Raw genomic sequence first — 16,025 nt, 5'->3', positions numbered from 1 at the left:
AACAAGGTGTGGTTTGTTGTGTATTTGTTTTCGTTTGCCAAAAATATATCAAGTATACCTACTAAAAATACTCATATCCCTTCTGTACTATGGGAGGGGGGTAAGGCCACTCAGGATGGGCTGCAATGGGGACTCACCTCATGCACTGGCCTTAGCACAGGTGCCTACATCTGTCCTGGCTCATTGGAAGACACAAAAGCCACAGGCCTCTATCAGAGTAGGCAGGCACTGTGTGCCCACAGCCATCAGTCCTGGTACCCGTGCCTACCACCTCCTGGGCCACTGCTGTAGTCGGTGTGCCCCCCACACCGAGCCCTTTACCCAACACCCCTCACCTGTTCCTCTTCTTGGCTCCTGCCTTCCCTATTAAAGGAAACGTTGCTTTGGAAACAAAAAAGTAGAGGTCAAGGTCACAGCCCCTAGTTTTAAATCAGTCGGGTTTGGGTTTATACTGTGACTTGTTTGCTACTATAGGATTTCCAGCAAGATTCTTAAGGATTCTGAGCCTCAATTCCCAGTGTTGTCCACACTATCATACCAGGGTAGTGGTGATTAGTCCTGGGGCAGATGTGAGATGCTTCACAGAGCTGGGCCCTGGTGAGGTGTGGGAGGCTGGGGCATCTTTAAATGAACTTTTATTGAGCACCTACAAGGACTGAGCACAATGCTCAGAGCGGAGGCACTGGCCCTTAGTGTGGACAGTGACTTTGAAACGGGCTAACACCAGACTCTGTCTGGGGCACCCATGCCCAGGAGGCAGGTAACTGAGAGCCAGGTAAAGTATGGCAGATATAAGGGATGAACTTGGTGGTGTTGAACCAGCCTCAGCGTGGCTCCAGGTAAACCCCAGGAGTCCCTACCTATAAAAGGCCTGTCCTCAAGCAGGCCTGGTACTTTGGACATAGAGTCATGAATCTTGAGGGCTGCTGGGGACCTATGACAAAGTAGGAAAGGAAAAACCAGGGGCCTAATTGCGGTGAGGGGCCTCCAGGGAATAGAACAGCTCCATCCACTGCCCAGAACAGGAACTGTGGGGAGGGGGAAACAGGCAGGACCCTGAGGGACAGCTGGCCACTCCGTTACTGCTTCCAGTGCTGCCCGGGTGCTTGGGTCTTAAGGAACCTTAATCCTCAGGGTGGATTCCACTACCACCCTGTTACTGGCCACCCCACAATCACCTTTTTTTCTTTTTCTTTTTTTTAATCCTCATCTGGGGATATTTTTTCTATTGATTTTTAGGAAGAGAGGGAAAGACAGAGAGATGCAAGAGTAGCATATCAATTGGTTGCCTCCTGCACATGCTCCGGGGAGAAGCCTGCAACTGAGGTACGTGCCCTTGACCAGAATCCGGACCGTTCGGTCTGCAGGCCAACGCTCTATCCACTGAGCCAAACTGTCTAGGGCTTAGAATCAGTTTCTATAGCAGTTAGTTTCCACCAGAATTGTTTTATCCACTGGTTACTTATGCCCCTTCCATACTGAACCTTTGCCCCATGGGGGCAGGCGCTTCCACCTGAATCCCTAGTCAGGCCCAAATGGGTGCCCAAAGACCCACCTGCCCTGGCCAGTCCTGGACTGGTGGTGTCCTGTCAACAACTGGGCATCCTTGGGCAGGGAGGTGCCATGGAGAGTATGAGGGGGGAAGCCTGGGTAGGCCCCAGCACAAGGCACCCAGAGTGGGGGGAGAAGAGGGAAGGAGACCTGTCCTCTAGCACCTGCCCCACCAAGTCAGGAGGCAGGAGGGAGTTCTCTGCGTTCCCTGCCAGTCTGCTCTGACCTGGCCAGCTGGAACGGGAACTGTGCTGGTGTTCACATCCACCGGAGTGTGGGCAGCATGAATGCACCGGACTCCCAGCCCAAGGAGCCTGCTGATTCCCACCCACCACCCCAAGCCCCAACCTGCGGGTTGTGTTTGGGCACTAGCATCGTGGACTGGGAGATCATCACCTCGCTGGGTCTTATCGTCCCACTGTTTGGTGCTGTGGCCGTGCTGACAGGCTCCACCGCCATACTGTGGCCATCACCTCTCAGCGAGGACCCTGTCTGCACTGACCCAGGGCGAATTGCTGGCTACATTAAGTGCGGGCAGCAGGCTTGGGCTCCTGGCTGCAGCCTTTCTGTGCTGGCATGCTCAGTTGGTGACAGCAGCTGAGGGGCGGGAGCTGGGAACGCCCTGAGCCCACGCAAGAGGCTTGGTCCCCAGTGAGGTCTGGATGAGCCAGGAGCCTCCTCTCCAGACCTCGCCCAGGCCGGGTAGATGTGCCACATGTGGGTCGCATTCCCCAAACCATTCCTTTCTCAAACCTTGCATGGCCGGACTAGGGGTTACTGAGCCATTTTCCTCCCCACCCCCATGGGCTCTCCCCATCTCGCCCACCCTCTGCAACACAGCGTTTTGCTCGGCTCGCAAAGCTGATCACAACTTGAGCGCAGAGCAGGTGGATAGTATGAGGGCAGCACTGGCACCCTGCCTGGCAGGTGTTCATGGTGCAGGGCAGCAGTGGCTGCAGACTGCGTAGCTACCCTTTTCAGAGCAAGGAACAGCATGCTCTGCTCCTGTTCCCAGCTGTCTGTTTTCCCTGTTGGGTTGGAAGCTCCTTGCTCCTTGAGGCATAATAGGTGCTTAATAAACACGTGTTTGTGTGATACGTGAACAAAAGGTGGCTTGACTAAGTTCTAACATCACTATGACAACAGTGTGTCTTGATAAAGTGTTTTATATAATTAAAAAAAAAAAAAAAAAAAAAAAAGGTGGCTTGAAAGTATCTTGCGGAAATAGCAAGTCCAGGGCTAGGCTGGGGGTCAGTTGGCCTTTTATTTTGGTTGTGTGTGTGTGGTTTTTGTCTTTGGGGGGTATTTTTTGGTGTTCATCTTCATCCAGCCATTGTTCTGTTTGTTTGTTTTTTAAATATATTTTTATTGATTTTTTACAGAGAGGAAGGGAGAGGGATAGAGAGTTAGAAACATAAATGAGAGAGAAACATCAACCAGCTGCCTCCTGCACACCCCACTGGGAATGTGCCCGCAACCAAGATACATGCCCTTGACCGGAATCGAACCTAGGACCCTTCAGTCCGCAGGCTGACGCTCTATCCACTGAGCCAAACCGGTTTCAGCTGTTTGTTTTTTAGAGAGAGAGTGGAAAGGAGGGGTAGAAACACAGAGTAACATTGATATGATTGATTGGTTGCCTCCTGCACACACCCCAACAGAGGATTGAGCCTACAACTGAGGTATGATGGATATGCCCTTGACCAGAATCAAACCCAGGAATCAAGTCTGAAGGCCAACACTACCCACTGAGCAAAACCGGATAGGGCCAGTCTGCCTTTTAAAGGAAAGACCCCAGCCCCTGAGGCTTCAGACTCAGGCCCACTGTCTCTTCCCCAGATAGAGTCCCTATATTCCCCAAAATCAGCAGCTGTCACCCTGGGGGAGGTAGGGGTGGCAGAGCCTCTTCTAAGGTGCCAGAAGGGGACAGGGCCGCTGAGGAGATAGGTGTGAGAAGACCTAGTCAGGGACTGGGGACAAGTGGCAGAGTCCACAAGGAACAATGAGCCTAGGCTGGGGGCTGGGGTAAAGCCCCCTAATTCCTATCACACCATCTACCGGGCTGCCCCACAGCGGGGAGCAGAAAAGAATGTGTGCAGGCGGCCATTCCAGGGAAGAGGCTCAGCTGACTGCAGCCTCCTCCCTAGGGATCTGGTGGTGCAACAGGTCCAGGGCAGAACCCCATGAATAATCAGCAGTCTGAGCCCCAGGGGCCTCAGAAGCCACCAGATGTTCTGCAGATCCCATCCAGGAGGCTGGGCTGAAGACAAAGCCTCCAAGGCTGACAAATAGGGGAGAGGCTGTTCCTTCTGATCTCTGCTTCCTCCCTCCTGGCAGGAGTCCTGAATCCAGACCTCCAGGTTGTTTTTGTTTTTGTTTTTTAAATATATTTTATTAACTTTTTACAGAGATGAAGAGAGAGGGATAGAGAGTTAGAAACATCGATGCAAGAGAAACATCAATCAGCTGCCTCTTGCACACCACCTGTTGGGGATGTGCTCGCAACCAAGGTACATGCCCTTGACCGGAATCAAACCTGGGACCTTTCAGTCTGCAGGCCGACGGTCTATCCACTGAGCCAAACCGGTTTCGGCCAGACCTCCAGGTTTTCCCTGGAGGCTCGTTCCAGGCCCTGTGGAACTCCTGCGTTGGGCCTGGGCATTTCTCCCCACCGTGGCCGTTGCATCACCTCTTTTCTTCTAACGGCCCCCAAAGGATCTATTGAGGCACCCAGTCTCTCTTTCAGCAAGCTCTTCCCATCCCAGGGAGCAACCAGAGGGCCTTGAAGAGGGTGGTTGGGAAGGTGCTGTTTCTGAATGGAGCAGAATGTGCTTGCACCCTGCCAACGCCCTCACTCGTGCAGAGCTCTTTGTTGAAAGGAGCCCACTCTCTTCATTGGGGAGTTGCGGGGCAGGGTCCCACAGCACCTGCTCTGTGAGGCAGGGGGTACCCATGGCCTTCCTGCTGCTGCCAGATGTGAAAGGAGAGACCAGCAGCCCCTGGGACTCTTTTATGTGAGTCCCTCCGAAGTCTCCCATCTTCTCATTAGTCCCTGCACATCCACATCCCTGCATTTGTGCGAGTCAGGCTTGGAAAGGGGCCTGTCTCTGCTTCGTCAAGCCCTCCTGCTCTCTCCTCTTCGCCTTCAGTTTTCCCTGTGAGGCTCCAGTGTCCTCCTGCCCTCCTCTCCTAAACAGCACAAGGATTCTGCTTCTCTCCATCCTCTTCTTGTGGGTCCGTTCAGCATCTCAGGCACAACATAAGATGGTAGTTTCACTAACACAGACACACTCACGTAGCGTCCTACACTGGCTGGAGGGCTTGGCCTGGACTCAGCCTCCTCTCTGAAACTTCAGGCCTCAGAGCTGTTCTAAGTAGGATGTGTTCCTGTGTGGCCTTTCCCTTCCCCATGGGGTCAGCCCCTCCTACGATGCTTGGTCCCCCTCCAACAAGGACCTCAAGGTGGTTGGGAAGGGGTCTCTCTGTTCAGAGCAATTCCTGGTTCCTCTTGGCTGGGGCCACTCTCAGTTGCAGCTGCCCCATCCCTAGCTGGGGTCCAGGCTACCCAGTTGGGCTTCTGCCTCAGTTTCCCTGTCCAAATCTGCTGGCATATAGGCCAGGCTCAGGGGTACTGCCATCTGTGACCAGGCCCTCCCCATGGGTCAAACTCCACTCCCTACCTCTCCACAGGTGACCAAGCCCCTAAACCCCAAGGAGACCTGCCACCTAGTTGGCTGTACCCCCCTCCACCTTCTTCCCTCCACAGCTTCCACTTCCTCCCTGCCAGCTCCAAGGACTGGGCCCATCATGGTGTTGCAACTAGACACTCAAGAGAACCAGGGACAAGAGTGTGGACTGATCTGGGTGGAGGACACGAGCCTCATCCCTTAGACAAGCTCAGGCCAGTCCCAGGGATCAGGGATCCAGTCCTTCCTGGACATAAGGCAGGAGGGACTCAAGTCTGTTGAGCGTTGGTCTCGTTAAATTCCCCACCCCTACACCCAACTTAGCAATGTTACATAACGGGCGTGTGGCCGAAGAGGAAACTGAGGCAGGACCAGGTTAAGGAATCTGAACCACACAGCTGGCAATTAGAGCAGCTTTGGTTCAAAGACCTAGTCCCGATTCTGGGTTCTTCCTACTAGAGCAAACTGCTGCCTTGGGGACACCCCACACTCATCAACATGACTTGGCTTCTCATGGCCTGAGTATGTCCTGCGTGGGCACCAGGGAGCATCCCAGACCCAGACTTCAGACCCAGGGCGCAGCCTGCCCGACGGGCTGGAGGGAGGAGCCTGCCAGACCCCCGCCCAGCATGCGACACAGCCCCAGGAGCAGTCAAAGCCTGGCTGCGGACCAACAACCCTGCTGGGTGGTCCCCCACGGGCTGCGTGGCTGAGTGTTCCTCCTCCAGACCCCTCCCGACTGCGAATTCCTGGCTCCCGGGCCCCTCCCCCGATGGCCCAGCCAGTGTCTGAATCTGCTTCTGATTCCCGCTATGCCGAACAGGCCCCTTCTCCTCCCCTCCCTCCTCCTCGGCCCCAGCAGCCCCGCCCCTGGCTGGGCCCGGCTTGAGCCTGCTGCGCCCCCCACCCCCACCTGGCACCGCTCCGCGGCCCTCGCTGCAGCCGGCGGGAGGCGGCGGCCCTGGCGCCCCAGGGCCCGCCCGCCCTCAGCCATTCCCCGAGGCCCGAGACCTGCCCCACCCGGCCCTCCGTGGGTGAGTGTGAGCCGCGGGCAGCGGGAGGGGCCTCCGGGGACGGAGGAGCCTGGAGCTGGGGCGCAGGCTGTCATCGCTCCGGGCCGTGCAGGAGGACCCGCCAACATCCTTGCTGCTGCGCTAGGCCGGGGCGTGCCCGCGGCTGCACCCTCATCTGGGCCCCGGCTGGGGCCGCCCGGGGCCTGCGGTCGCTCCACTTTGCAGGCCAGCCAGCCGGCAGGCAGAGCCTCCGACCCGGGGGTTCCACCCCCACGAAGACAGCCGCGTGGGGCCACGGCCAGCTGGCTGACCCACGGAGGCTCCGGCCATGCCCGTCTGGCCCTGGGGGCTGCTGGTGACCGCGGGCACGCTCCTGGCCGCGCTGAGCCCAGGGCCGCCAGCGCCCGCCGACCCCTGTCATGAGGAGGGGGGCGCCCCCCGGGTCTGCGTGCCCGGCTTGGTGAATGCGGCCCTGGGCCGCGAGGTGCTGGCGTCCAGCACATGCAGGCAGCCGCCCGCGCAGGCCTGCGACGCCTCTGACCCGCGGCGGGCACACCCGGCCACCCTCCTGACCTTGGCCGGGGGCACCACGAGCCCTGTGTGCTGGCGCTCCGACTGGCTGACCCAGGTGCCCCTCAACGTGACCCTCACGGTGCCGCTGGGCAAAACGTTCGAGCTGGTGTTCGTGAGCTTGCGCTTCTGCTCCGCGCCCCCCAGCTCCGTGGCCCTGCTCAAGTCGCAGGACCACGGCCGCAGCTGGGTCCCGCTGGGCTTCTTCTCCTCCCGCTGTGGCCTGGACTATGGCCGCCCGCCCGCCCCGGCCAGTGGTCCGGCTGGTCCCGGGCCCGAAGCTCTGTGCTTCCCGGAGCCCCAGCCCCAGCCCGAGGGTGGCGGCCTCCTGGCCTTCAGCGTGCAGGACAGCAGCCCGCCGGGCCTGGATCTGGACAGCAGCCCGGTGCTCCAAGACTGGGTGACCGCCACGGACATCCGCATAGTGCTCACAAGGCCCGCCGTGCCCAGGGACGCCGGAGCCGCGGAGGCCGCCGTCCCTTACGCTTACTCGGCCATGGAGCTCCAGGTGGGCGGGCGCTGCAAGTGCAATGGGCATGCTGCCAGGTGCTTGCTGGACCCCCAGGGACACCTCGTCTGCGACTGCCAGCACGGCACCGAGGGCCCCGACTGTGGCCGCTGCAAGCCCTTCTACTGCGACAGGCCGTGGCAGCGGGCCACGGCCCGGGAAGCACACGCTTGCCTTGGTGAGGCCTTGGAGGGTGGCCTGGGGATCCCGGATCCCCCCAGCCCGCCCCTGACCCACCCCTCTCTGCAGCTTGCTCCTGCAATGGCCATGCCCGCCGCTGCCGCTTCAACATGGAGCTGTACCGACTGTCCGGCCGCCGTAGCGGCGGTGTCTGCCTCAACTGTCGGCACAACACTGCCGGCCGCCACTGCCATTACTGCCGGGAGGGCTTCTACCGTGACCCGGGCCGCGCACCGAATGACCGCCGCGCCTGCAGGGGTGAGCCTGCGTACCCTCACCCTCTGGTTCCACGTATTCCCCGATGGGCTTCTGACCATGTCACCTCTGTCCCCAGCCTGTGACTGTCACCCGGTTGGTGCTGCTGGCAAAACCTGCAACCAGACCACGGGGCAGTGTCCCTGCAAGGATGGTGTCACTGGCCTCACCTGCAATCGCTGCGCCCCTGGCTTCCAGCAGAGCCGTTCTCCGGTGGCACCCTGCGTTAGTGAGTGACCCTCCCTTGCTTGGGCCGCCCCAGTTCCCTGCTGCTGCCTGCATAGCCCCTGAGAGTTCCAGACACCCTATACCCCCTCAAAGACAGGCCATTCTTCCACCCTCTCTGCAGAGACCCCTGTCCCTGGACCCACTGAGGAGAGCAGCCCTGTGGAGTCTCAGGGTGAGTGGGCACATATCAGGTCCTAGACTGGCATGCCCATGAGAGGAGAGGTGCTATGGGTTCAAGGAAGGTAGGAGGAGAGGTTGGGGGAAGGAGGCGGGGGATCTGTGCCGGTCTGCCCACGACCTTGTCTCCCCTTCCCCAGACTGCGATTTGCACTGCAAACCCACCCGGGGCAGCTACCGCATCAGCCTGAAAAAGTTCTGCAGGAAAGACTATGGTAGGCAGCCCCCAGGCCTCCTGCCCCCACCTTCTGCCCTTGCCCTGCCCACTTCCCTTTGGATACCCTGACCCTAGCTGGGCCCCATCCCTCGTGCCCCACTGCCACTGGCGCTGCTCCCGCCAGCCCTTTGGTGACCTCTCTGCTTCCTCCTCTGCGGTGCCCTCTCTGCGCCCTCCCCCTCCAGCGGTTGTCCTCCGTTTCCCTCCTCTGCCCTCCCTCCCGGCCACTGGCGCCCAGTTCTCCTCCGAGCAGCCCGCCCCTCCCCAGCCTAACCCCGCCCCCTCTCCTCTCCGCAGCGGTGCAGGTGGCGGTGGGCGCGCGCGGCGAGGCCCGCGGCTCGTGGACGCGCTTCCCGGTGGCCGTGCTCGCCGTGTTCCGGAGCGGCGAGGAGCGCGCGCGGCGCGGGAGCAGCGCCCTGTGGGTGCCCGCGCGGGACGCTGCCTGCGGCTGCCCGCACCTGCTCCCCGGTCGCCGCTACCTGCTGCTGGGGGGCGGGCCAGGGGCCGCGGCGGGGGATCCGGGGGGCCGAGGGCCCGGGCTCAGCGCCGCTCGCGGGAGCCTCGTGCTGCCCTGGCGCGACGCGTGGACGCGGCGCCTTCGGAGACTGCAGCGCCGCGAGCGGCGTGGGCGTTGCGGGGCGGCCTGAGCTCGCGCGCCAGGCTGGGGCGGGGCTGGGCGGGGCGCTGCTCCCACATCAAGGCGCACGTTTGACCAGTGCATCCGTCTGTGGAGGAGTCTTTGCTCACAGAGCGCGCGTGGCCGTCTGAGTCCCCACCCACCCCCGCCGGGCGCACCCTCTGCTCCTCGCGCCTGTGCCCTGAATGGGTGTGACCGACGCTGCCACTCGGAGGGATGTCATAGCTCCAATGAGTTGCTTGGAGCCGTCCTTTGGCAGCTGTTGTCCTGGATGACTCCTTGGACCTTGGACCCCCCACACCCGCGTTATCTGCCCCCTCCCAGGGGCACTGTGACACCTACAGGCGGCTGTGCGCCTTCTGGGGGGACCCAGCACTTTGGGCCTCCGCTGGCACCCCAAGGGCCGTCTCCTCGTGATGCCGTAGCCCATCAGAGAGCGCTCTTACCTTTCTAAAAGGCACTGTGTGTCTCCCAAACAGTTACGAAGCCCCTTGTGAACCCAGGACACACTATGGGTCTGAGAACACACCGAGGGAGGGCCGCGGTGACTCCACTCCCCAGGGATCCTATCTTCCGCCAGAGAGCGCTGTGGCTCCCGGAGAGGAGCTGTGGCCACACAGATGCCCGCAGACCCCCTTGGGCTCAGCGGCACTGGCTTCCCCGCCCCTGCCAGAACCCGCAGAGGGTGCTGTGGCTCCTCTCCCGGCAAGGACGGCGGCCTCTGGTCCCCGTCTGTCCCCTATGCCTGACCTTTCTCTACCGGTTGGGCCCCTATGTCTCTATGTCCACTGCGGCGGTGCCTCCGTCCGGCCTCTTCCTTGGCCTGCCCTGTCCCTGTCTCTGGTCTCTGTCTCGCTGTCTCTCTCGGATCCCGCCTTCAGGATCCCCTCCTGTAAAGTCCAGCTCCTAGGATCCCCTGCGTCCCTTCTCCCACTCGGAACCGGACGTCCTGCCCACAGTGTTGCTGCTGGGTCTACGCGTAACCCGGCGGAATGGCAACTCCCGCGAACAGCCCCTCTGGCCTCCTGACGCCCCCAGCCCGCTCTCCGCACACTCGATTTCGGCCGGGAGTCCACCGCCCGCGAACCCCTGACGCTCCGCGCCGTGACCTGCCCTGAGCTGGCGCGGGCTCCCGCCGCCCGGCCGAGGGGCGTCGGTGCGCATGCCCAGAGCCCGCTGGGCTGAGACCCGCGGCGCCCGGGGTGGGCAGCCCTGGGCGCGTGCTCGGCGGGGGCGGGGCGGCGCGCGCGCATGCGCAGAGAAGCCCGCGCTCAGTGGCGCTGCGAGCGGAGGAGAAAGCGGTACGCGGCGCGGGGCGGCTCGGCGGCAGAGGTGGGTACGCGGCGGGCCCGGCACGGGGCGTGACAGCCGGCCACGGGTCCTCGGGGGCTACGGAGCCGGGTCGCCGGCTGTCACCGCGGCGGGGGTGTGCAGAGGGAGGGGGCGTGGGGGTCCGACGGTGGGGCCTTGGTCCGAGGTGGGGCGTGGGGGCTGGCCGCGGCACGGAGGTCTGGGGCCCGGGCCGCCTGCTTGTCACTGCCCATCGCGCCCCCCGTCCCCCCGCGGACCTCGGCTTCGCGGGACACTCACCCCGGGGGCAGAACCGGCGCCCCTCCTGCCAGCCGTCGGCGTCAGTCAGAAGGAATTGTCTCTGTGTCACCCCTGCCTCGGGCTGCTTTCCGTCTGTGTCTCGCTGTGGGGTAGGAAATCCTCCTCTGGACTCGAAATTGCAACAGAATCTCTGATAACGTTCTGCCATGAAGACTGGCAACTAACTACTCCCTTCCCTGCCCTCTGCTTGCCTCAGGATGACATGCCCGCCCACCTGTCGCCTTGCGTCTCAGCCCTGTCCGGTGGGTGCCCCCTGGGCATGGCCACTGGGCCGCGCAACAGAAGCAATCCCACAGGGTCCCTGGGCACCGTGCTACCGGAGCCTTGAGGAGCACAGCTGGAGGTCCGGGAGGGGCTACATCCGGGCATGGTTTTCTCCACGCAGGGGCACTGGTGGCCAGGGCACAGGTGTTCATCTGTGACCTTATGATGGAAACAGATGTGTTGTGGGCCTCCCGGATTGCCACTCTCCGGGCTGACATTAAAGGCCACAGGTAGTTTAAGGACCAGCTGGGCTGTGCAGAGGCAGGGATTGACCATTGGATTAGTGGTGAGCTGGGAGGCACAGGCCTGTGGCTGATGTGGCTGTTGTGGGGATGATGGTGTTATGGTTTTTCCTAGTTTCTTATTCCAAGTCATTAGTTTGTCTTTCTGGGACCGATAGAAGCTCAAAGGGGGGTTTTCCTTATTTCATTGTATGTTTGCTTGGGACCCAGCAAGGACTTCCAGGCCATTGCGTTTAAAAAGGGCCATCCCGTTATTGGACAGATTTTTCCTCCACTGGAGGGTAAGGACTCCATCTTCACATTCTACCCCATCACATAGTAGGCATCTGTAAATGTTTGCGCAATTGTCTTAAAGACAAGGATGCAGGTTCTTTTTAAGGGACATAGACCTGGAGAAACAAAACCAGATAAGAGAAGATAAAGAAATCTCACAGCCCTAACCAGTTTGGCTCAGTGGATAGAGCGTCGGCCTGCGGACTGAAAGGTCCCAGGTTCATTTCTGGTCAAGGGCATGTACCTTGGTTGTGGGCACATCCCCAGTAGGGGGTGTGCAGGAGGCAGCTGATCGATGTTTCTAACTTTCTATCCCTCTCCTTTCCTATCTGCAAAAAATCAACAAAATATATTTTAAAAAAAAGAAATCTCACAAAGGTGTTTGTTTCAGTATACCAGGGGTCCTCAAACTTTTTAAAGTGGGGGCCAGATCACGGTCCCTCAGAGAGCTGGAGGGCCGGACTATATGAACTACTAATTCCTACTGTAACACCTCGGCTGCGCTCACTGCCCAAAAAACCTGGTGGGCCGGATCAGACTCCTCTGCGGGCCGCATTTGGCCCGCGGGCCGTAGTTTGAAGACCCCTGCAGTATACAATGATTATAGCCAGTGGAATATGCACTTCCTTTTATTCTGAAAGTTGGTTCCTCAGCTAATCTTCTGAGCCCTCAGATAAAACCTTTAAGAGAAGTGCTTATCTGGTAGTGAGTGCCCTGTTTAGAAGCTTGTCTTTCCCTGTCAGCAGAGCTGGAGTCACATTGCATTCATCTTTGCTCCCCTATTGCCTGGCATGGAATGGGGGCCAGAATCTCTTGAAGTGAACCAAGATGCTAAATAAAACTATTGTGGTGGTTTTCATCTGAAAGTAAGGTGACCTTCTGGGGGATGTAAGTAATCTAATAATCTAAGCAGGCTTGCTTTCTTTTTTTAATTAAAAAATATATATGCTTTTATTGATTTCAGAGAGAAAGGGAGAGGGAGAGAGATAGAAACATCAATGGTGAGAGAATCATGACCCGAATGCCTCCTGTATGCCCCACCCTGGGTATGTGCTCCCACCAGGAATCGAACTGTGACCCTCTGGTTCACAGGTCGACATTCAGCCACTGAACCATGCCGCTGGGCTAAGCAGGCTTTTCATAACAATAATAAAATCCACCCCCTGGACCTGTAAGTTCACCGTCAGGTGGGTCTCACCAGCTCTTGCTGACCACACCTGCCAGGACAATCCAGAAGCCAAGTGACCTTGGGCACGCATTGTTGCTCCTAATTCTCATTAGTCCAAGCCAACCTCAGATGACATATTTAAGTGTTTGCTTTTAGGTGGTTTCTGGTTTAAAGTACATAAAGACAATGAAGCAGGTTATAAAAAAGCACTTAACATTTACCCTGTTCAATGTTTTACCTGTTTGAGCATACCTTTTCTGTTATGACAACTCTGTACATAAAAGAAAGAAGCCCTTTTTAACTTGAAACAGCAATTTCAGTGACCGTTTCAAGTGTCACTTTCCAAATGGAGATAATGTCCAGGAAACAAAGCCTCAGGCTTTTTACTAAGAATCAACTTCAATTCATTATTTGATGATATTTAAAAATTCCACACAAGTTTACTAAAATCATCATTCGCATGAGGAGGGCCTGTACCCTGTGTTCTGTGGCTACAAAGCTGAGTGAGTCTCTGCCCTTAAGGAGCTGACAGTGGAGTCAGGACAAGGGCCGGTGAACTGGGGCACTGGGAGGCACTCCCACAGAGGAGGACAGAGTCTGCTTTGGGCATAGAGTGGCATTCAGCTGGCCTCTGGTGGGGGCTCCTGGGAAATGCTTGAGCTAAATTTTGAAGGTTGAATAGGAGTGGCAAGACCATCAGAGGGAAAGAGCCTCCGGGCAGAGACTGTATGTGAAGTAAAGAGCATGGCCTGTTGGGAGAAGGGCAGGGAGTAGCTCTGGTGGTTGGAGACAAGAGAGGGAGGTAAAATTAAAGAGCTAGACTGGCAGCAGATTGGGAGAGGCCTTGCATACCAGGACCGAGTTTGAACTTTACCCTGAGAGTGGTAGGAAGTCACCAAGGGATCTTGGGTCTTGCGACCGATCAGATTGTGGTCTCCACTGGTAACCTGGCAGTGATTGCTGGGATGGCTTTGTGGAGGGTTGCACTGAGACAAGGGTGGTTAAAGGACCACGATGGCTCAGTGGATAGAGCATTGGCCTGTGGACTGAAAGGTCCCAAGTTCGATTCTCTTCAAGGGCACATTCCCAGTAGAAGGTGTGCAGGAGGCAGCTGATCGATGTTCCTCTCTTATCAATGTTTCTAACTCACTATCCTTCTCCCTTCCTCTCTGTAAAAAAAATCAATAAAACATTTTTTTTTTTAAAAAGGGGGGGACCACCATGGCACATCTAGAGAGACATAAGGCCCAGTACCAATGAAGGGCTGTGGATGATACAGAAAGGAGAGCAATGAAATGGGACAAAGGAGGGGGAACAATAAAAATAAATTATAATTTTTTTAAAAAGGGAGAGCAAAACCATGAGGCTAGTGGCTGAAGGGATGGGGAAAGGGCCAGGGAGAAAGGAAGACTTAGCAAGCTGGGTCCATGCCACGCACAGTGTGTTGGAAGGGGACAGGCTTGGGAGCAGGTGCTGACTCTCAGTTTGGAGATGTTGAGCTGAGGGCCGGTAAGGCTTCCCAGCAGTAGGTGGATCTATGTTGGTCCGGAGCCAGGGAGAGTGTACTGGGCTTGAGAGCGTTTTGGGGACTCCTTTCTGTGTCTCAGTAAAGCCAGGGAGAAGTGGAGCGGGCCTTTGCAGGAGAGAGTATGGAGTGAGAGAAAAAAGGACCGAACCCTGGAGGCACCTAATGTTTTAAGTCTATAAAACACAGAGTAGATAAGCGAACAGAGTTTTCATGAATAACTCCTTGCCTTTTTTGGATTGTGGGGGCAGGAGAGTGGACTTTTAATTTCTGTGACAAAGGCCCAATTTGTTGGTTAGAGTAAATAGCAAGATGTAAAATGCTCAAGGCACAAAAATCACACCATCAGTTCAGGGTACTTTCCTGTCTCACATGTTTATTTGCCTTTTGGGACACTTCCAGGTTGTCACTCATCTCAAAGGACCACTTTTCCCTCCAGACTGAGGATTGGCCCTCTCAGAGCATTCCACAATTCGATCTCTGAAAAAAAGGTCTTCTCAGACTCAGAGATAGATCCAAGGTTGCAGAATTTTTGGGGTCTCCCCGCACTCCTTCCAGGATCCCAGTTTCTGTGTGGTACCTCAGCAGCAGCAGCAGCAGGTGGGACTTTGGAAAGACTCTGTTAAGGATAAAGAGGCCAAGTGTGTGGTGGCTCCTCCCTAGTCTTTCTCCCACACTGAGGGACAGGGAGAGAGGGCAAGGAAAGGCTGACATTTCTTTTCTTTAAAAGGTTGCCACACTTAAAAAAAAAAAAATGTATTCTTATTTATTTCAGAGAGTAAGGGAGAGGGAGAGAGAGATAGAAACATCAGTGATGAAAGAGAATCATCCGTCAGCTGCCTCCTGCATGCTCCATACTGGGGCCTGAGCCTGTAACCCGGGCATGTGCCTTTGACCAGAATCAAACCCAGGACCTTTCAGTCCACAGGCCAGTGTTCAATCCACTGAGCCACACAAGCTAGGACAAAGGCTGATACTTTTTTTTTTTTTTTTTTTTGGGGGGGGTGAGGGGGACTCAGGAGTGTGGGCTGCAAGGACAGACCGCCAAGAGGCACCAGCATCGCCACCTTTATTCATGGGTCCCGGGCTTGGCACAGGGTAAGGGCCCTGGCGACCCTCCCCGCAGGGAACAGACGGGACCCCAGGGCCCTGGCCCCTGCTGAGGGGCTGCTACGGCCACAGAGCACACACCCCAGGGCCAGAGCCCCATGAGGCACCAGGGACCCAGGCCTGGAGGTGATACTTCTAAAGGAGCCCCTGTCTGCCCACAGGACTGGCCCAGCCCCTGGATAATTGCACAGGCCGGGAGCAGTTATTTTTGCCTCTGGTACCTGCTCACTTAGAAGATGTGAGATAAGATCTCTTTCTGTTCTGTATAGTTATGTCTGCGGGCCTGGCTGGGTACTGCACAAAGGTACGCTGTCAGGGGTCACCTGTCAGCAATCATGGTTTCTCCTTCCATCCCACTCAGGCATGCTCTCTTCTTTTACAGGTGATTGAGGACACACTACACATGGCTTAGCCTGTGTCTCAGAATCTGAAACGGTGTGTCTGCTAATGGTTACACTTCTAATGGGTATTCCACAATAACTGAGGGTTGTTTACCAATGGGCGATTCTGTTACCAATAGAAGCCCCTCCCTGGGGCTTCTAAATGTAAGTCATCACCTGCTTCTGGTCAAAAGCTCCCCTCACCTTTGTCCCTTCAGCCTTTCCTTGAATCATGTTGCCCTTGTTCCCTAATTCTCCTCTAACTCCTTTCCTGGCAAGGGTTGTTCTAGCCTTGGTAAACCAGTGGGCCTTAGGAGGACCTGGGCCGATACATTAGCTCCCCTGCCTCTGGCATGTTTCCCGTCTTCCTGGGCTGAACCTTCCCCACCTCTCTGGACACAGGAGCACTTGGCTTCCTCCACAGCACTGT

The 16,025-nt window shown here is 57.4% G+C and overlaps 2 protein-coding genes across 5 annotated transcripts in view; both read left to right on the top strand.

Moving 5' to 3' along the window:
• The first annotated feature begins 6,469 nt into the window (after positions 1 to 6,469).
• On the top strand, positions 6,470 to 9,092 carry NTN3 (netrin 3). Its single transcript, XM_084880547.1, has 6 exons — positions 6,470 to 7,506; positions 7,578 to 7,766; positions 7,843 to 7,992; positions 8,113 to 8,163; positions 8,309 to 8,383; positions 8,683 to 9,092. The coding sequence occupies exons 1-6, from the start codon at positions 6,579 to 6,581 to the stop codon at positions 9,030 to 9,032; spliced, it is 1,743 nt and encodes a 580-aa protein (XP_084736673.1). The 5' UTR covers positions 6,470 to 6,578; the 3' UTR covers positions 9,033 to 9,092.
• Positions 9,093 to 10,295: 1,203 nt separating this feature from the next.
• Positions 10,296 to 16,025, top strand: part of TBC1D24 (TBC1 domain family member 24) — a 30,473-nt gene continuing 24,743 nt past the window's right edge. The window contains exon 1 of one of the 4 annotated variants that reach the window (XM_084882327.1): positions 10,296 to 10,354. The gene's annotated coding sequence lies outside the window, so the exon portion shown is untranslated. Of the gene's footprint in view, positions 10,355 to 15,702; positions 15,761 to 16,025 lie in introns of those variants that run through there. The other 3 variants (XM_084882330.1, XM_084882329.1, XM_084882328.1) reach the window with 3 other exon arrangements.

The sequence above is a fragment of the Pipistrellus hanaki genome (genome assembly GCF_964339955.1).
Source record: "Pipistrellus hanaki genome assembly, chromosome: 4".
NCBI lineage: Eukaryota > Metazoa > Chordata > Mammalia > Chiroptera > Vespertilionidae > Pipistrellus > Pipistrellus hanaki.
The sequence above is the reverse complement of the archived record's forward strand: the minus strand, read 5'-3'. Positions and strand labels throughout refer to the sequence as shown.

Excerpts from the sequence above, each read along its gene's own strand:
- NTN3 (XM_084880547.1), top strand. The coding sequence starts at position 6,579 with ATGCCCGTCTGGCCCTGGGGGCTGCTGGTGACCGCGGGCACGCTCCTG. Across the intron at positions 7,507-7,577 it reads GGAAGCACACGCTTGCCTTG|CTTGCTCCTGCAATGGCCAT; the intron begins GTGAGGCCTTGG and ends CCCTCTCTGCAG. Across the intron at positions 8,164-8,308 it reads CAGCCCTGTGGAGTCTCAGG|ACTGCGATTTGCACTGCAAA; the intron begins GTGAGTGGGCAC and ends CCCCTTCCCCAG.